The sequence below is a fragment of the Eurytemora carolleeae genome, unplaced genomic scaffold, assembly GCF_000591075.1.
Source record: "Eurytemora carolleeae unplaced genomic scaffold, Eaff_2.0 scaffold257, whole genome shotgun sequence".
NCBI classification, from domain to species: Eukaryota; Metazoa; Arthropoda; class Copepoda; order Calanoida; family Temoridae; genus Eurytemora; species Eurytemora carolleeae.
In genome coordinates this window covers 174,017-195,303 of record NW_019396404.1, presented here as the reverse complement: position 1 = coordinate 195,303, position 21,287 = coordinate 174,017, and the positions used below count along the sequence as shown (strand labels likewise).

At 32.2% G+C, this 21,287-nt stretch overlaps 2 protein-coding genes across 3 annotated transcripts in view; one reads left to right on the top strand and one right to left on the bottom strand.

The window, feature by feature from the left end:
• Positions 1–6,112, top strand: part of LOC111702582 (mitochondrial inner membrane protein OXA1L) — a 7,449-nt gene extending 1,337 nt beyond the window's left edge. Inside the window, exons 3-10 of one of the 2 annotated variants that reach the window (XM_023474323.1) lie at positions 246–330; positions 543–628; positions 834–930; positions 2,447–2,556; positions 3,360–3,422; positions 4,129–4,215; positions 4,927–4,983; positions 5,977–6,112. In XM_023474323.1, the coding sequence (XP_023330091.1) occupies positions 246–330; positions 543–628; positions 834–930; positions 2,447–2,556; positions 3,360–3,422; positions 4,129–4,215; positions 4,927–4,983; positions 5,977–6,082 (691 nt within the window). In that variant the 3' untranslated portion in view covers positions 6,083–6,112. Of the gene's footprint in view, positions 1–245; positions 331–542; positions 629–833; positions 931–2,446; positions 2,557–3,187; positions 3,276–3,359; positions 3,423–4,128; positions 4,216–4,926; positions 4,984–5,976 lie in introns of those variants that run through there. The other variant, XM_023474324.1, reaches the window with a different exon arrangement.
• Positions 6,113–10,714: 4,602 nt separating this feature from the next.
• On the bottom strand, positions 10,715–20,819 carry LOC111702597 (zinc metalloproteinase nas-14). Its single transcript, XM_023474338.1, has 4 exons — positions 20,754–20,819; positions 16,134–16,222; positions 14,485–14,583; positions 10,715–11,179 (listed from the first exon to the last, which is right to left on the bottom strand). The coding sequence occupies exons 3-4, from the start codon at positions 14,560–14,562 to the stop codon at positions 11,012–11,014; spliced, it is 246 nt and encodes an 81-aa protein (XP_023330106.1). The 5' UTR covers positions 14,563–14,583; positions 16,134–16,222; positions 20,754–20,819; the 3' UTR covers positions 10,715–11,011.
• Between the last annotated feature and the right edge of the window lie 468 nt (positions 20,820–21,287).

Sequence of the window (21,287 nt, the reverse complement as noted above, 5' to 3'; positions counted from 1 at the left end):
GAAGGGAAACATAGGGGGGGGAAATCATAATTTTTCTTTTTATTTTATTCATTTAATCCTTTAAGTTTTAAGAAACCTGCACACTGCACAGTGCATGCACCACTGACAAAAAGTTATTTGTAGTGGGGGGGCAAATGTGGTGAAGTTTGTTTGCACTGTTAAATTTGAGAACCTAGCGGTGTGTGTCGGAGTTTTAAATCTCCCAACGCGCCATTTAACAACGCTTCTTCAAATTATATGTTTAGGCGTCGAGGAGATACAATGGAGAGTGCTATGGTTGGCAACCAGCTCCAGGCATATATGAAGAAATCAGGAATAAATCCTATCAAGGTTGGTTTCAAACTTTTCAGAGAAATAAATGAAAAGTTAGAAAACATTATCTCTTTGTCTCTTGTCTCTTTTAAGAAAATGACGCGGCCTTAAGCTCTCAAATTCTCAATACAGAAAATTGATCGCATTTCTATACTCGTTTTTTTTGTATAATGGCACTCTTTAAAGAAGAGATACGTTGACTATTTGTTTATAAAGTTTCCTATTATCAGAATGTGCTGCCTATCCTGGTTCAGATGCCTATCTTTATGTCGATGTTCCTTGGACTACGAGGAATGGCAAATCTTCCAGTTCCCAGGTTCCTAATCTGAATTTTAAAATTACCCAATAAAAAAGATGGTTTGAAAGTTTTGACCCCTTCCTCTTTTATTTTATATTGTTTATCCATATTTTAAAACTTTCTTCTTTTCTTTTAAGCATTTAAAGGACTTTAAAAGTAAAATAAATAAAAAAATTCCAATTCTCGAAATGTTTAGATTTTAATGGTTTAAATCCCTGTTAAGTATGGAGGTTGGGGGTATTCTATGGTTTGAGAATTTAACAATGGCTGATCCCTTCTATCTTCTTCCTATCCTTACTTCAGCTTCTATATATTTACAGGTACATATATATACATAAATATTTACGGCTTGTTTGTATCTATTAAACTTCAAACGGCTGAGCCGTCGGGCCCACATTTTTTGTAGAACCTCTCATAACAATTGGTTAATTGGGTGGTGATCCTCAGAACTCCAGGTAGGAGCATGTTGAGGATAGCTGGAGTGGCCCGCACAGTCCAGAGGTTAGGTCGTCGTCGGTAGAAAGTAATCAAATAATTCAACACTCCCTGGACTTAGCACAATAGTTGTCGAAATAAAAATATTATGCTTCTAAAGCCATTTTATAATTTTTTTTTTTTAAATCCAACTTTAAAAGTTTCTGATTATTCTAAAATCCATGAACCATAATAAAAATAAAGGTTCGCTGATAGCTCAGAAACAAAAGCTAATATTATTTCTTTAATCTCGCCCATCCTGTAATCTAAGTATCTAAAAAGGTATGTAAACCCATCTCCGGCGTATTGAGGTGTATAAATTAAAAATTAAACTTGTCAAGTTGCCGGCGTGTTTTTTTCCCAAATTTTCTTTGATTAAAGAAAAAAATTTGGAGAGTACTTTTCTTAACTACGCTTAAATTCGTTTAAATAATTGTGATATTAGGGTCATATTTCTGTTTTGCTTAAAGGATTTTATTATTTGTTACTGGTGCAGTATTTTCTAAGTTTGTATCATCTTTGGTTCATGGAGATTGGAGGGTAAGAGTGGTTATTTCAGCTTATCTTGGTAAGATCAGGTTTCAGTCCTGCCGTCATTCTCACAACTCTCTTCTGAGCATGCATCCTCAAGGAGGTCTATATCCTTCTGGTTCCAGGGTGACCACGCTTGGACAGCATAGTCTTGATTAAGCCTCACAGCAAATTGTTTTCAGGGACGAATTTTATGTAAATCAATGATTTTCTAGTGAATAGGTCTGAATTCTATGTTGAGCTATTCTCTTCTAGTGATTGGTCTGAATTCTATGTTGATCTATAATTATTTGTTGGATGAGGGAGGTGATGCATAGCCACCATGAGCCCCGCGAATTGACCTCTACAGTATCCTGATTCGCAGAATGACCTCTCATCCAACCAATATTATTTCCATGTCTCATGCTTTGTCTCCACGTCCAACGTTCTTATCTCCAATAAAAATAATTGGGTTTTTTTTTCAAAAAATCTCAGTTTGATGAAAAAAGATTTTAATTATACATAAACAATTTGTATCAAAAAGCCTGTAATTGAGATTAAGAATTTTTTATACATAAATTTCACAAATTCTTAAATTTGTGAATAACAAATAACTATTGCAGCTAGACAAATTTTATATCACGGCATCTAGGCCTGGAGATGATTTTGATTGGCTGGGAGGTCATTTTGCGAAACAGAAGGCACCAGAGGTCAGTTAGCGGGGTTTATGGTTGCTCTGCACCCCCTCTCTTGCTGGAATAGGTCTGAATTTTATGTTGATCTTTAATTATTTTCTGAATAGTTCCGAATTGGCGCAGATGGGAAATTGACATATGATTATTTTCTGAACAGGTCCGAATTGGCGCAGATGGGAACCGGCTGGAAAGTATGGGACCTGTGGGAAGAGTTTTAATGACATGTCTACCTTTCGCTCTTGTTCCCTTCTCTATCAACTTCCCATGGTAAATCTTTAAAGATTAAATAACATGGTTAACCAGAAAACAGCGGTATATTTGTCGTTCTCGTTATTTCTTTTCATCATAAATCGTCGTAAAAGATTTTCTGATTTTTAACGGAATTAACTGATTAAGTTAATTATTGAAAGTAAGTAATAAAGGCGACAATCATACCACTGTTTTTTTTTATTACCACTGTCACCTCTGCCTTAATTTATTTACCTTATTGCATAGCATTTTTTAACGGTTGAAGTGCCGTAACCTATCAGTATCCAACCTACAATCTTCGATGTTTATACAACAGTCATTATCAGAAAGACCCAGAATTAATTGAGTAGGCGACTTTGCATGTATTTTTTTAGTTTTGCACCACATTACACATATGAGGAGTACAAATATCCTTTCTATACCCAACTCTGGATAAGATCCATTCTTAAGAGCAGGATAAGTTCCAGTTCCATTTTTTAAGAGCAGGATAAGTGATAAACCGGTATCAGCGTGTACTTCATTCCTGATTTCTGAGTTTCTATATTCCTTCTTTTAGAGATGTATAGCAGAGAAAAGCTAAAGATTAAGTTTCACTTTTTATTTCTTTTATTCCTACTTCTACTGGTTTATAACTAAACTACTTTTTCAGTGCTATAACCTTCTACTGGTTTATGACTAATCTACTATTTCAGTGCTATAACCTTCTACTGGTTTATGACTAATCTATTATTTCAGTGCTATAACCTTCTACTGGTTTATGACTAATCTATTATTTCAGTGCTATAACCTTCTACTGGTTTATGACTAATCTATTATTTCAGTGCTATAACCTTCTACTGGTTTATGACTAATCTGATTTCCATCACTCAGGCTTCAGTTCTTAGGTAAAACTAATTTGTTATCAAATGACTATAGAAATAATGTTGAGTTACGCTACGGGCCTACATTCTTCTAATTCTTAATGATTACAAATAAACTTTTATCTGATCAAGGATGACGGATATATTCTTATTTTTCCAGCTTAAAGTTTAGGGCACGGGCTGAAGGGTAAACATTAAGCGTGAGAGGTGGGGAAAGATTTTTTTCAAGTTTTACAGCTGACTTGACTGAACGCCGCGCTTAATTAAAATCATGAGTAATCTTTCCCCACCTCTCACGTACCTGATGTTTCCACTTCAGCCCCTGCCAAAGTTTAGTGCCGGGATTGTAAAGTGTTCGCTCTGGACCGTCTTCATGCCAGCTACGCAATCAAGTATAAATTCCGTGACTTTTTTCAGTTAGAAAAATAAGGTCGCTGTCATTGATGATTAGACAAAGGCTTTAAGGGTATAATTTGTTACAATTACAAAAAGTAAAGATTTTATAATTTTGGGCTTTTTTGAACAACGCCGACAATGACATATACCTTAAAAATGTAAGCACTTTACTAATGCCTTTTTTACATTAATTTCCATCCTTGGCAGTTATTTTTGTTTTGAACTAGGCCTTGATTTCCATTATCATTATTATTTTCAACATGTAAGAATTTGATTAAAAATTTTCTTACTTTTGTGAGAACTTTTGCGGTAATTTAAAATGCGTTGTTTTCAGAATTCCCGCTGTTCGGTCAGCGTTGAATATACCTAAGCTGATAAAACACAAGACTAGCGATGTTCCTGGGAAAAAGAAGGGATTCAAGTAAGCTATAGCACATCTATGACATGGACATGACAAACTCCTGAAATATAAATTCCCAAGTTCTGAAATACAAACTTATAAACTCCCTAGTCCTAAAATATAAACTCCCTAGTCCTAAAATATAAACTCCCTTGTCCTAAAATATAAACTCCCTAGTCCTGAAGTATAAACTCCCTAGTCNATAATATATCAAGAGTATGTTGAATACTTATACATAATATATCAAGAAAATGTTGAATACTTATACATAATATATCAAGAATATGTTGAATACTTAGACATAATACATCAAGTGCAAGGCTATGCAAGCACTTTAAAAGTTCGTGGAGGATGTTTTATCTAAACTCTCTTTTAAGAAATATTAGGTAGAAATAAAGTAGTGCCCATAATTATTCAAACTTTAACGATGGCAATTAATTTTTTCCATAATTTGCTTTCATACAGTGATAACCAGAAAACGAATAAATAGGAAGACGACTTTATAGCAATACCTAGGTGTATTTGATGTTGTTACAAAAGTTTTACTAGACACCTTAAAATACACTAATTTAGTTTAATGTGTCTGTTTACACTGCACAATTGCTGTAGCTTATGCCTTTTCGACTTTTTAAATTTATAACTAGATTCTAAAAGTCTTCTTACTATTCCAGAGTTTTCTGTTTCACACTGTAAGTAAATATTATTTTATCATTATTAAAAATGAGCGTTTAGGGAATCTGTTAGAGAGAGTGTAGACAACTTTAGGCTACAAAGCGATATTGCAGACAGGTAAAAGAAAGTACAGGATGTTTCCACGAAACATGACAGTTGGTGAATAGTTTTGAATGTCTTCTTCCATATACTGTATTAGATATTAAACACTTCTTGCAGTTTATTTCGTTCTAAAATCTTTTTTTTCAAACGTACTTCGAAATCAATTTTACTATTTGACTGCCGTACAATTTTTTTTATTATTTTCTTTGGTATTAAACAGCTTAACAAATTACGGAAGAAGACATTCATCAACTCATGTTTTATGGAACACCCTGTAGATCAGCTTTTAGATATACTTTTTAAATCTACACATCTTATACGATACAAACTGAAAAGCCCGGCGTTACGTGTGGAAAAACTTCAATTTGTTTTGCCTATTTCACCTCCCCCCCTGGCAACCCATGAGTGTTCACAAAAAATTTCAGTCCAATCGGTCCAGCCTTTTGGCCGGCTATACGCAACATATATATGAATGTCTTCTTTTATTATATAGAAGATAAATGCTGGAAAGAAAAGAATCTCAATATTATTGCACTTGTATTGTGTACCATTATTTTTTAAACGATTTTACCAAAGTTGTTTATCTAGTAAAATCATTTCATTTCATTTTATTTCGTTTCGTTTCATTTGATTTCATTTTATTTCATTTCATTTGGTTTCATTTGGTTTCATTTGGTTTCATTTGGTTTCATTTGGTTTCATTTGATTTCATTTTATGTTTCTTATAACAGTGTTGTACAGCATAACTATTTTAAAATTTGTGGAAATCCTCTTTATAATAAAGCTCCCTTGCTCATATATATTATATATTAAAAATTTGTTTTTATGTATGTATGTAAATATGTTAGCTATAGCTGACTAAACGATTGAACCAAATTCTGAATTTCTTTTAAGGAAACTTATGGGTCCCCTGGCCCCCTGGGGTTAACATGAGCCCAAAATAAAAAAATTGAATTCAACATTTTATTTTAAAATCGAAATTTTTTTCAAAATATTTTAATTGTTTAGACGAGCTATGGATGAGCAGATGTTCAAAGAGGCTGGAAGTGCTAAACCTATTAAAGTGTATCCATATGATCCGTCTAAACCTGTAGCAGTTAAACATAAACATTAAGAATAAACAATATAATGTAAACAAACCTTATTTTAGTTTGAATCATTATTCATTTTCTATTTGGTTAAAAAACTATTTTTAACAATGTTTTTTAAAATTTATTTTTTATAACTTTTGTTAAATAAAATGGTACGAGGCATAGTTAATAATTTTAAATGGTTATCTTTTTTCTAGATATTTAATATTAAGTATTTATTTACTTACGACGCAGGAATTGTGCCGTGCAGACAGACCTATTTCAATAAATTAGTGATTTAGAAAGTGTCTGGTAAAACTATCTACTTTGTAACAATATCAAATTTCTATAATGTCTTCTTCCTATTCCATTGTTTTCTGGTTATCACTGTACGGTCAAATAATTGCAGATTAACAAATTATCAACTGTGGATCACATTAATTGTTAGTTGACACTTTATTCCGAGTTTTTTTGGGATACACTGTATGTATATTGTATATTTTCCCTTCTCCAGGGTTATCCTGATAATTAGTTTCTTGTGTAAATACTAAACACTGAAAACCTGTCTTTCTAGAGAGGATAGAGTTTCTAATCAATCTTTGCATATATATATATATATATATATATATATATATATATTGTATATAAAATATATATATAATGTAATAATATTATAATATATATAAGGTGTCCCACGAAACATCAAATATATTATCAAGTACAATCAGAGAAATGAACCAATTATATACATGACGTCACAAGTGACAAATATAACAAGGAAAACGAATTTGTCTCACAACAGTTGACATGTTTTCCAAGATTAAATAAAAAAGTGTAAAAACAGAAACTGAAGAACACAAAATTACACTAATTTTAATGTAAGAAAAAGCACTTAATTCTAAAATTATTACTATTATTGATAATTTTGTCGGACACAAAAACTAAATTGACACTTGTGACGTCACAATACAGCTGGACTGTGAGTGTACAAATTCTACGTTGACATCTTATTGAACTAGAATCTATTTGCGAAACATGAAAGTAGAAAGATGACTTAAAAGTTGTCTTTAATCTTTGAAATATTTTAGGGCTTTGATTCATAAACCAAATTTAGAAGTTAAATTCTAGAGTTAACAGTCACAAAATACCCCTAGTCTTGACATTTACAAAATGTTGTCTGACTTTTTTGAACTTTAAAGATTACCGGAGATATGAAGAATTTTGTTCAGATTTCCACAATTTTGGTTTTTATTTAACAAAATTGAAATTTGAACGAAATTCTCAACATTTTCGTTAATATGGACAGCACAAAAGAGCCAGAGCTGAAAACTTTAGAATATAATATCCTTAATCCCGATCGGTTAATTAATCTGAGCTGGGAACTTTAGAATGGTGGATATCGAGATTAATGCTTAATCCTTTCGTTTCCTTAATCTCAAGACTAACTTAATCTTGTATTTGTATCCTGGAAAGTGTATAAAATTCAACCAATTAGAGTCGCTTATCAGAAGCCGGGAAATTTAAAATTTTGCGCGCCATTTAAGATTAATATAACAGAAATGGGAAGGACTCTTATTTTTAAAAAACCGGTTTTTAATTTTTCTGTACTTTATCCAAAAAAGAGTGGATTAAGCAAGAAGTGCCCACATTGGATATTAGGTTAAGCAGTCGGGATTAATGGTATCCCATTCTAAAGTTCCAAGCTCTGGAGATTAATAACATGAGGAGAACAAGCATTTTTTAATCTCGAGATAAAGAAAAAGTGATCAAGTATTAATCCCGATATCCACCATTCAAAAGTTCCCAGCTCAGACCTCATTTTGGAAATCCCAGGACTAGAAGAATTTTGTGATTATTGTTTCAAGAATTATGTTAAAGAAGGTTCACGACGGTAATGTTACATCGTCTTACGCAACATTCCACCCACTGAATTTCCGACCACCTAACTTTTCGACAATTTCTGGACCGAGCGCTGAGGCTAGGGGGCCGAGCGCTGCGGCCACAAGTCCATATAACAGCTTTAAAATCACGTGCTAGTAGGTCGGATGGGTAGTATAGCGAATTTGGCGTATGTCAGAAGCGAAGTAAAGCGGATTTGCGTAGGTCGAAAAATACACCACCTTGACTACTCAATGTCTCAAATAAATTCAAATATCCAAGACGACTTTCAAATCTTCTTGCTACTGCATGTTTCGTGGTTCACCCTGAATATATATTTACGATGGAAGAAGAGTAGAAGGGGAATTGACCCCCCCCCTTTTCTTGATCAGATCATTTTGCAAAAACCATTCAGGATTTTAGTCCTGCTTTTAAAATGGTGCTTCATCCAAAGAAAAAAAAAATAGATGTTAAAAAATCCTGTAATTGTAATCAGTATCATACAAAGGTAATGTTCTCTAAATAGTTTTAAGGCTATTTAAATTTATGATTTTGTTTGAAAAAGATTTAAATAAGCATAAAATGAAAGTCTTTAAATTTTTTTTTTATTCTTGATATTTTTATTTTTAATTTTGGTTTTTCTCATATTAATTATTCCATATGAAGTTCAATGAGAAACATAAACACTAGGATGATCACTTTTGGAAAGCCTGGAAAAAGAATTGTGAGGACTATGAAAGTTTTTGAGATTTTTGTTTTAAAGGTTTTTTTGATGAGCCGGAGTTGTGAGCCATGAAGAGCCAGGAACTGCCGACCATAGCAGGCTTGAATGTGATGTAAAGTTCTATCCGATCCTGTCCACTTTTAGGACTGAGTCCTATGGTAGCCTTTTACTTTTTACTACAGTGATAACCAGAAAAAAATGGATAGGAAGACGACATTATAGCAATACTTAAGCGTTGCCGTTTTGATGTTGTTACAAAGCTAATATTTTTACTAGCAACTTAGCTAAGCACTATTTAAGTGAAAAGGGTCTAAGTACACTGTACAATTGCTATGTCAATGTTCATTGAACTAGTTTAAGTCCTAATTTAAACTTAAAAGTCGTCTTCCTATTTGAGAGTTTTCTGGTTATCACTGTAATAAGTATTGGAAGTTTTTCAATAAAATCTACAAGAAATGAATAAACTACATGAGTATTTTTATTTATATCTTCTTATTTTACAAGTGCAATACCAATTTGCACAAAATATTAATATCAGAATGCAAAATGTAAACTGTACACGAACATGAATTTGGCTGTACAGGTTATGGTGTGTACAACTACTAGTACATTTATGTACAATATATCTACATGTTTACCATGGAGAAATGAAAACGAAGAGTTAGGGCTTAATTTGTAAACAATTAACTAACCCAGCGAAATTGCATGGTTTGGTTTATTGGTAGTTTTGATATTGTGATGTACACAGTGAACCTTTGATATTGTGATGTACACAGTGAACCTTCCAAGCAATTCTGTGTAATGTGTATAAAAATGGTGTTAGGTATTTTCTAAAGGCATTCTCAAGTGTGCAATTTCCCAAGGGGTTGGTTAAACCGCATTCTGCATTATGGACTAAGCTAGGGGGTTGAGTGCTGCGGCTAGGATAAACTTGGGAAGTTGCCGCTTGGGAATTTGCACAGTTGGGAAGTTGCCTGCTGGGAAATTGCACAGTTGGGAAGTTGGCAGCTGGCGAAAATACTATTTACATCATAGAAATGGTGTCAACTCTTCGTTTATCATTTGTCTATGATGTTTTATACTCTACAGTCAAAACAGTCTCACAATTTGCACAGTTGGGAAGTTGCCTGCTGGGAAATTGCACAGATGGGAAGTTGGCAACTGGCGAAAATACTATTTACATCATAGAAATGGTGTCAACTCTTCGTTTATCATTTGTCTATGATGTTTTATACTCTACAGTCAAAACAGTCTCACAATTTTAACAAAGTACAAACAATGATCACATTAACAGGTCTAACTTTGGAGAAACAAATTCAGTTTTGAAAATTCTAAGAGATTGTTTTGCAAAAAAAATCTTTAAATTGTAAATCTTTAATTCCCATGTTTCTTCAGCGTATACGAAACTTTCATTCATGCAAGTAATAATGATTATTTGGAATTCTTGAAATAATAATAATTTTTTAAATAAGTATTTCTCAACTAAGCACCGGATACTTTCTGGAATAATTTTAACCAATTTTTTTATTTAAAAAAAAATATTTTTGTTAAGAAAAAAAAGAAAACTGACATTTTCAGAATCCTCTTTTTTTAATTACAAATATGGAAAATAACTTCATTTGTTCAAAAAAAAACGTTAAGGTTTTCTACTTTTAAAAGATTTCACAAAAATCTGAAAAAAACTGTACTCTGAAATAATTGATTTTTGGGTAATTATTTCCTTTTTATCAAAAATGTTCACAGTTTAATAAAAAGCAAACTTTTACAGAAGACAAACGTAAACTTTATTTTTAAGCAATTATTTTTGGTTTTGATTTCAAATATTTTCCTTTAATTTTTGTCTGTCAAGTTTTATAATTTTTACTTTTCCGACTATAGCGGATAGCCTGAAACATTTTATTTTTTTTAAACTTTGCATTTTTAGCAGATATGCAAATGATTCATAAAATATTTGCAAACGAAATAAAAGAAAAAGGAAAGTTGAAGTCAAAATTTTAATACAAGAATGAAAACTTTTTTTCGTAGCAAATTCATAAATAACATTAAATGCGTTTTTTTGTTTAATTTTTTTTAAAAATAATTTGTCAAATAAAAATAAATTCTAGTTTTCACCTAAACTAAAAATGTTAAGATTATTTATTGGGTCCAAAGAGGATGAATGAAGCTCTGTATAAGTATTTATTGGGTCCAAAGAGGATGAATGAAGCTCTGTATAAGTATGTATTGGGTCCAAAGAGGATGAATGAAGCTCTGTATAACTATTTATCCTCCAAGACCTTGAGATTCTGGTATTGGATTCAGGCTTTACATGGGAGGACTTTTTTAAAACTTAATTTTTGAAATATTAAAAGTATAGAGGGGGGGGGAGAGTTTATTCTAGATTTACGAAAAGAAGGAGAAGAAGAAAAACTGTTGATGAAGTTGCAACAAGCCCTGCTGATGTTTGCTGGGAGAGTTTAGGTGGTGGGGTCGGCCTCTTTGTTGTTGTTGTTGTTGTTGTCGTGGTGGTAGTTGTTGTTGTTGTTGTTGTCGTGTAATCCTGAAATAATTTTACAGATTTAAAATCTTACAACAAAATAAACTTTATTTAACTATAGCTTGGGTTTACAATTGTAACCTTTGCATAGAGTAATATTATTTATTACTCTATGAACCTTTGTTATTGAAAAAAAAAATCCGAAAGCTATATTATCTAAGTCTCTGGATTTAACATATTCATTATTTTATTCAGTATTGGTATTCGATGGTAGGCTTTTATCGTAGTATATAGATATGTCATTTTGAAATTTTAAAGAATTTTTAAAATTGATTTAAAATTCTAAATAAGATTATGTTAACGTTGCAAATTTTCAATATCCATGCATGTAATATAATATATGCATAAAAATTAACTTTTTTTGTGAAGATTTTCACCCTACGTGTCACCCCTTCATTGTTAGAATATTCAAACTGCAATTACGGACGGCCTGACGATACTGAAAATTTAAAGCACTACACTTTCAGAACACTTTGCGCCTACTTTTCTATTAAACATTTTAGCTGGCTTCACTTCAAGCTGCCATTTTTCTTTGTAAACCGTATTTAGCGGATTTTGCTGGTTAAAAAAAGGTAAAATTCAAATTGTGTTTCCCCTTAATCCTAAATATTAAACAAACTTCTCGGGGGGGGGGGGGCAAATTTTAGTGCTTCGTGCACCCCCCCCCCTTTCATCTTTGGTTCTATTATTCTTGACGGAGGTATTTCTAAAATCCTCTTCTTATCTTGAATATTGATTACCCTTCAATGTCCACTGGGGATTCTATTCTTCAAATTTTTAACTTTTAGAAACAAAGTTTATTCTCCTAGAAAATTCTCCTTTAAAATGTGTGTAAATTTTCCTGTAAACAGGGTGTAAATTTTCCTAGATAATGGGTGTAAATTTTCCTGAAACATAGGTGTAAATTTTCCTGTAAAATTGGTGTAAATTTTCCTGAAACATAGTTGTAAATTTTCCTGTAAAATTGGTGTAAATTTTTCTAGATAATGGTGTAAATTCTCCTGGGAAAGGGGTGCAAATTCTCCTAGAAAATGGATGCATATTCTCCTGGAAAATGGGTTTAAATTCTCCTTGATGAGGGTTGTAAATTCTACTGGAACATGGGCGTAAATTCTCCTGGAACGCCGGTGTAAATACTTCTGGAACATGGGTGTAAATTATACTGGAATATGGGTATAAATTCTCCTGGAAAATGGGTTTAAATTCTACTGGAACATGGGTGTAAATTCTCTTGGAAAAGTGGTGAAAATTCTAATGAAACAGAGGTGAAATTCTCCTGAAACATGGGAGTAAATTCTCCTGGAACAGGGCTATATCTCCTGGAACAGGGCTATATCTCCTGGAACAGGGCTATATCTCCTGAAACAGGGCTATATCTCCTGGAACAGGGCTATATCTCCTGAAACATGGCTATATCTCCTNAAAAAGTTGTGTTATTGGACCAAGTCTGTTTCATTTAATAAAGTGAAAATGGGACTATGACACACTGAACTAACCACAGAGAAAAGCATCCTGTTTCTTTTATTTGAAATCAAAAGTGTTTTCGTCTATATTTCAACAATCTTTAAACTTACAGATTTGTTTATTTTATACTTTTTCATTCAAAATGTATATGCAAACAAAAAATTCTTTAAGAAAAAAGGCTATAAAGTTATGTACAGGGTGATAAACATGGGATAGTGATACCTACTGAGAAAGCTGTAATCTGTGAGAGTTTCGTCTGCTATGTTCACATTTTGTTTGTTTATGTATATGACTGCATAAGGTTGTACTTAGTAAAACAAGAAAATTAGAGTATACAAACAGAGTAAACTTGTCCGTCTTCACTGTTCATCTTGCGGAGACATTATAAACACATCTTTACAGTCTTTTACCCTTTTCATAAAATTAACTCTAGCAGCCATAATAATATTATGGCTTTTGAAATTAGGTATTATAATACTAATTCAAAACAAAGACGATATCCAATTTGTCATTGAATTCCCATGCTTTTTGGGACATCCTATATAAGGGGTCAAATTGTGATCGAAAGTCCCAGCTTTCTGAAATATTGACAGAACCGTTAAATCCACGTGCCCCCCTCCGTCTAAAACCAGGGGATTTACATCCCATTTATAACCATGTTGGTTGACAAATACGACTGTAACAAAATATCCATGGTACAAGAATTTGTTACAGTTTTTATACTGTTATAATTGTAATATGTTTTCAGATGAGAAATAAGAAATCAAGATTTGTTACAAATTATGTCTCATTTCCTAACTTAAGATAAATAAAATTGTGACTGTCAAGGTTTGACAAAATTCATGTTTACTCTTCATTTAACCAGATGCCTTAATCGCAAAAGCACTTTGAAACCATTGTCAAGCTAAAAGTATGAAGATATATCCTTAATTATTTTCAAGTCTGAAAGCTAATACTTTTCAATTTCAGTTTCTCTTCGAAATTTTTTTTGTTTATTTATGAATTAGAGACAAGTAGGGAAATAGCCAGAATTTATATCTTTTCTTAATTGTTACTTAGATAACATTTCATACGGTACTGCTGATAATCGGAAAAGTAGCCTGCTGTACAACTGAACAACTGTACAACTGTACAACTGTACAACTGTACAACTGTACAACCAGTTGTACAACTGTACAACTGCACAACTGTAAAACTGTACAACCAGCTCTACAACTGTACAACTGTACAACCAGCTCTACAACTGTACAACTGTACAACTGTACTGTACAAGGTAGTTTTACCTGACAGGAAGGTAGTTCAAATATACCTGACATGAAGGTTGTTCAAAAATACCTGACATGAAGGTTGTTCAAATATACCTGACATGTAGGTAGTTTAACTATACCTGACATGAAGGTATAGTTCAAATATACCTGACATGAAGGTATAGTTCAAATATATCCGACATGAAGGTAGTTCAACTATACCTGATATGAAGGTAGTTCAACTATTCCTGATATGTAGGTAGTTTAACTATACCTGACATAAAGGTATAGTTCAAATATACCTGACATGAAGGTATAGTTCAAATATACCTGACATGAAGGTATAGTTCAAATATACCTGACATGAAGGTATAGTTCAACTATACCTGATATGAAGGTAGTTTAACTATACCTAATGAAAGGTAGTTCAACTATACCTGACATAAAGGTAGTTTAACTATACCTGACATGAAGGTAGTTTAACTATACCTGATATGAAGGTATAGTTCAAATATACCTGACATGAAGGTATAGTTCAAATATACCCGACATGAAGGTAGTTTAACTATACCTGATATGAAGGTAGTTCAACTATACCTGACAAGAAGGTAGTTTAACCATGGTTTGATAAGGAAGACCAAGGCAGACTGGCATCTCTATTTGAAAAGTTTTCATGTGCGCGATAGTCCGATCCAACTGAAATATTTAAAATTAATAAATAAACTTGGTTTTTCTATTATCAGTGCTGACTGCTGGGGCCAGGGCATATTCTTAAAAGGACTGTAAAAAAACTAGGTTGGTTCATAATAAGGTCAAAACATTTTTCTACTAGAGTGGTAGCTTATAAGGTGCACAGACACTTGTTTAATATATAATTTTTTCTTTTTTGATGGCGTTTAATTTAGCCGTTTTTTGCAAAATTTTTTCTACCCTTAAACATTCATAAATTCAATTTTTTTTTCTATAATCTCAAAATAACCAAAATAAAATATAAGATGGCACTTTATTTTAGATTTTGACTTTAAATGGTGATTTTTTTGGGATATTCTGAAAAAAATCGAAAATTGGCGGATTCAGAATTTTTGAAATTTACTATTTCTTAGAATTAAAATGTAGAATATTCGAATAATTTTTGCAATATAATCCTTTTTTCAGTGACTGTAAATGTAAGTTATTTTACATAATTGTGAATGTTTTGCGATAAAAGTTAACTTAAATTGAATTTGTATTTCAAAATTAATTTAATCATTTGCTGGATATGATGATCGTCTTTGGTGAATTATAGCTGCATTTGTGATAAAGTTACGCATCTCTTTTGTCTAAATAGCAAATAATTGTTAGTGAACATTTTCAGATTTTATGAAATGTATTTTTTCTGACGTATTGTGGATTGAGATTTTAGGTGGAGAAAGTGAGAGGAGGTCAAAAATGTCCAATTTTATAAAAGGTAAATAATTTTTTGTAAATGTCGTCTTCTGTTTAATGGAAAGATAAAGAAATAATATCGCATAGATTATTATTAATATTACTCTTCAATTCATTTATGGAGAATTTGTTTATAAAATATCAACTATTAAGAAAAAAAATTGCAGAAAGTTCTATAGAAATGCAAACTAAATGCCTGACGACTTTTTACTTTGAAGTCTTATGAATTCTATTACGAAAGGTTGGTGTCATCAATTGGTAAAGGGTCTAAAAAATGCTGCAGAATTAAGAAAAACATTGGTAAAAATTAAACTTGGGAATATAAAGACGACTTTTATACTCAATTTATGATCTTAAAATGTTCAATGAACATAAAATACTAAATTTAATGAATAATTCTGATAAATTCAAGTTCGTCGGTGCCACTGCCAAGCAAAGTAACATGTATTATACCCAACTGCAAACCAAAAATATTAGGAGAGTCTGCGTTTACAATACAAGCAGATCCAAAAAGAAAAAAGTTTGGATGAAGTCTATTTAATATTATTTATTTCTATTTTCTATTTTATTTAATTGAATCATATGAATTCCTCGCCACGCCATGAAAGATCCCAGAGTGTTTAAAAACCTGACATGGTTTAATAAATATTACGAGATCAATTCAATAATTCATTTAAATCAAGTAGAGAGATAATTAAATCTTGAATGAAAAAAAAATTATAAAATTCATTTCTGCTAAAAAGTACAAGGTCTGGTTACCTTCATAAAGGATATGAGACATGAATGGTATGGTTTAACTGTATTAACTAGAAAAAAGTTACCTTCGATAAATCAGTATCTGTCAGATTTGTTGGTGGCTGTATCAACGGGTATTCATTCTCGCTGTCACAACAGCTCTTGTCCCACGTAGCTGTTGCATCACAGATAAACAGCGATGTTATAAACATTGTCGAGTTATGAATTTAATTTCTAGTTTTAAAATTTTGTGTAATGAAATATTTCTTTTAAATTCAATTTTAGAACTAACTTAGGAATGGAATCTAATTATCAATCTAATTCAAATATTTTATAAAGAATTCGAATTTTCCTAATTGAACTGGAACTTAACACCTTTAAATTAAGAAACCAATATTCTTTACTATATAATGTATTTTGCGCACACTCATAAAACCAAGGTACTAATGCAAGGAAAGTTATTTAAGAAGTGTACGCATTTTTTGTACTGCAGTGTACTGTCTTTGGGCGGAAAAGTAATCACAAGACGGATGTTACAGCCTGACATGGAATCCATTTTCACAAAAATAATCTTTGAAATATTCTGGTCAAAGGAAACTATTATGTGAATTATCAAAATTAAATGCTTTGTTCCTCCTCGAATACTAGTAATTAAACGAACACTCATGCATCTATTCTTGTTTACAAATTCCGCCCAGAGAGAACTGCTTTCAATATGTACGCTGCAGAGTATACACACCGCAATTAACTTTCCTCGCATTAGTACCTTGCATAAAACATGCTTTTCTGAACGCTGTAGCTAGGACAGGCTCTGGGGCTGTTTGAACTAGAATTAGATTAATGAACTGCAAAAACTTAAAGGGCGAAATTTACAGCAAATTTAACTATTTCTAGGCTTTTAGGGCGCTTCACGTCCATCTTCTTTTTCATTTTCTCTTTGTTTATGGTAAAACAAAAACAAACAAAAATTTCGCGGATTTTATCAAAACATTTCGTGGATTTCAAAATTCTCAAAAATCAAATTTTATTATAAGCAAATTTTTAAAAAATTTGATCATCCATGAACCTTCTCAGGGGTAACGTGAGGCCCCACAAAAAAAATTTGGACCGATCGGTTCAGCCGTTTTGACGTTTATGGATACAAACAAACAAACAAACAGACGGAGAGACAAGCAAGAAAAGTATATATATAGATGGTAACTGTAACATAAAGCAAATGTTACTTTGGGCAAATATTATAATGGAAAATGTATTTTGGCAAATATTAAAAATAAATGTTTTGAAAAATTTAATTAATTCTTGACTTTAGTTGTAGTAAATAATCTAACCTAATGTACAATGAACCTAACTCATCTTGCGACGCGCTTTTGGTTACCAATTATTATGTACAGACTGATTTACGATTGAACACCTTTTCATACTCATCGTGGATTTTACAAAGCCATTTTTCATTTAAACTATAATTTTTATTTATTCTAATAAATAATAAAGTTTACCTAAAAATGACAACATTGTAAAAATAAACATATATATATCATTAAATAGGTCTATTTCTGAAACTCCTTATGCTGCGGGCACCATATCAGAATTTACATAAAGAAACAATCAATTCTTAATTTCTAGGTATTAAATCTCAACTTCCTTTCAACCTCCTTTCAACCTCCTTTCAACCTCCTTTCAAATAATGGTTCTGTCATACAATCCTGCAGTGTTGAACAACTTTGCTTAAATGATTAACTACCGGGTGAACCAGGATTAGGGGCGTGCACAGAATAAATTGACCCCCCCCCCTGACAATCCCCCGATGTGTGCATCAATTTTACTAGAAGCGCGTGCGCACTAGTTTTGTTATAATGTGGTTTCTATTTGTATTTGTTGTCTAGTAATCTATCTTTATTCAATGTACACAACTTGCCAAACTTTTAATGAATATCCTTCCAACTCCATCCATAATATGTGCTAGTAACCCCCCGTTATATCTTCATTCTTCAATATCGAATATGATTACTCTTCCATCTGTCATATCATCCATCCCATCCTCATCACCCTTCCGAGAAATTGTTTATTAATCATTTCATCTCCTTTATTTTTATATTTTGCTGAATCAGTATTGGAAAATTAAGACATTTTCTATCATAGAAGACATATAGTAGTTGTGCCAAAATACTAAAAATTATACGGTATTTATATCCAAATTTGAGATCAATGCATTGATATGAAACATCGATATGACATAAAGTTTATCTGTAAGACCTGGCACACTGATATTTACTTAGATATCCTAAAAAACCTCTTAAATGAGGAAGAGAACAGCAAAAATGTAGCAACAAATATTAATTTTTGGTTGCTCTTTTGCTTTTAAGCTTTCAAAAGTTTTAGATTTCAAAATCTTTGAATCAGCAAACTTAAAGCAACTAAATGTATCCCTGCATGGTAGTTCATATTTAAAGAATTTCTCGATAATTTTACTCATTAGTCAGTTATTATATAATTTGACCCATGGCCTTTTTTGTGAATTTTATCAAAATCACATCAGAATAAAACTATTTCTAAACCGTAGTCACAGCTTTGGTATATATTATACATTACACATAGATATCTATTGCATTATACACCCAATATATATCTCTTGTTATCAGATAATCCCCCTCCCCCTCTGACTATTCTTTATCATCTTATCATCTTCCCCTTTCATATATCATTTTATCATCTTTCCTTTAATACCTTTACTTATTATCTTCCCCCTTCATTTATCATCTTATCATCTTCCCCTTTCATATATCATCTTATCATCTTTCCTTTAATACCTTTACTTATTATCTTCCCTTTAATTCATCATCTTCCCCTTTCATCCCTCTGCTTATCATCTTCCCCTTTCATCTCTCCGTTCTTCAGTTAAATTCCATTCTTGCAAAAAAGCTCCGATACTTCTACCTCCTTCGGTCATTTTCAAACTTTTCGGGTGGTTTTCTTTTTATCCTATTTTTTAAATCCTTTAAGCACTTTTGTACCTATTCAAGTTCTTTCCCATCTCCTTATTCTACCACTATTTAAACCTCCCACTTTGCTTAAATCAACATTCAATGCATAATACTTAACCCCCCCCTCCTCCCCTCCCCCCTCCCCTCAATATTCTCATCAACGTTTACTGAGTATTTCTTATTCCAGCCCCATATATATCTCAGGATCTGCAGCCGAACCTCCATTTTAGTCTCACTCCACTATAATATAGTGTGTGAGTGTCTAACAAAATAACAAGACGATCCAAAAAATTATTAAACGAACAATCAATCAGGATGTTCAACTGCATATTAATTATTATACTTGGTCGTCCTCACTCCACTAACAATATGGAAAAGAATTGAGTTTTTGCCACAAACTCTGATTTTCTTCTCCTTTTATCTTTGCAGCATGGAATGTATCGTAGACATTTATAGATATTTCTAACAATGAATTCTTTAAAATTAGATAATTAAAGTTTAAGATATCAAATATTTAAACCATAAGGTATAGGAATGAAAAAAATTGAGTTAGTGGCAATTCAAGGCTAAATTAAAAAGTCACATGAAATGAATTTTTTTTTTTCATTTTATCCTCCTTCTTTCACCATTTCCAATCATTTTCATTCCTTCCCTTCCCCCCCCCCCCACTTCCAAATAGATTCTAGTAACAATAGATGGCAAAGTAGAATTTGTACACTCAGTACCGCTGTATTCTTACGTCACAAGTGCCAACTTAGTTTTTGTGTCCGAGAAAATTATTGATTATTTTGAAATAAAGTTCTTATCTTACGGTAAAATGCGTGCAATTTTGTGTTCTTTATTTTCTGTTTTAACATGTTTTTATTTAATCTTGGAAAACATGTCAATTAATGTGAAAAAATTTCGTTTTCCTTGTTCTATTTGTTACTTGTGACGTCGTGTATTATTGGTCCATTTCTCTACTCACGTGGATTTAACGGTTCTGTCAATAATCCAGAAAGTTTTGACTTTCGATCACAATTTGACCCTTAAAAATAATTTTTTAACCTTTTTTTAAAAATACTTTTTTGTCGGCATATGCATTTTGAATGAAAAAGTATAGAATAAACAAATCCGAAAGGTAAAAGGTTGTGGAATTTTATACCAAAACACTTGTGATTTAAAGTAGAAGAAACCGAATGCTGCTCACTCTGGTTTGTCCTGTGTGTACTGCCACCTATTGTGCTTGATAGTCTATTTTCTATCTTTTATAATGTTGAATATAGTGTTTTTGGCCTAAACAGCAATCAGGGAGATAATTATATTCTACCCTTCTCTAGAATATATACTATACATTCATAGAATAATTATATATAGATAAACCTCTACTATATACTATACATTCATAGAATAATTATATATAGATAAACCTCTACTATATAATATACATTCATAGAATAATTATATATAGATAAACCTCTACTATATAATATACATTCATAGAATAATTATATTTAGATAAACTTCTACTATATTTTCTGATTCAAGTACAGCTTACAGCGTATATTGCTTATATTGATTTAATTTCTTCTGTTTCTTATATTGTTTGTATTTTTTACATGAGCAACGCCGGGTACTTCAGCTTGTTGCTTTTATTGCTTGTGTTGCTTATATTCCTTAACTTGCTTATATTCCTTATATTGCTTATATTGCCTATATTACTTATATCGCTGGTTATCTGTTTTCCTTTGGATGATTGCCAGCCTTTCAGGGTTCCAGAAAGATCTATACAACAGTATGCTCCAGTCAACAGGGTCTAAATAGGTCAGGTAGGTCATGTAGGCAGGTAGGTCAGGTAGGTTAGGTCGTTCAGGTAGGTTAGGTCGTTCAGGTAGTTTAGGTAGGTCAGGTTGGTCAGGTAGGTCAGATAGGTCAGGAAGATCAGGAAGGTCAGAAAGGTCAGGTAGGTCAGGTAGGTCAGGTAGGTCAGGTAGGTCAGGTAGGTCAGGTAAGTCAAGTAATTAAGACAGGTCAGGTAGGTCAGGTAGGTCAGGTAGGTCAGGTAGGTCAGGTAGGTCAGGTAGGTCAGGTAGGTCAGGTAGGCCAGGTAGTTCAGGTAGGTCAGGTAGGTCAGGTATTTCTTGAAGTGTGGGTAGTTGAGGTATGTAATAAATATAGTAGTAATCTCCATATTTGTAAGCCACTGGTACACCTCATATTCTGTAAAGCTTCAAAGTATGTTTTGTCTCCACAATATCCGTTTACACATTTCTGGTTTGC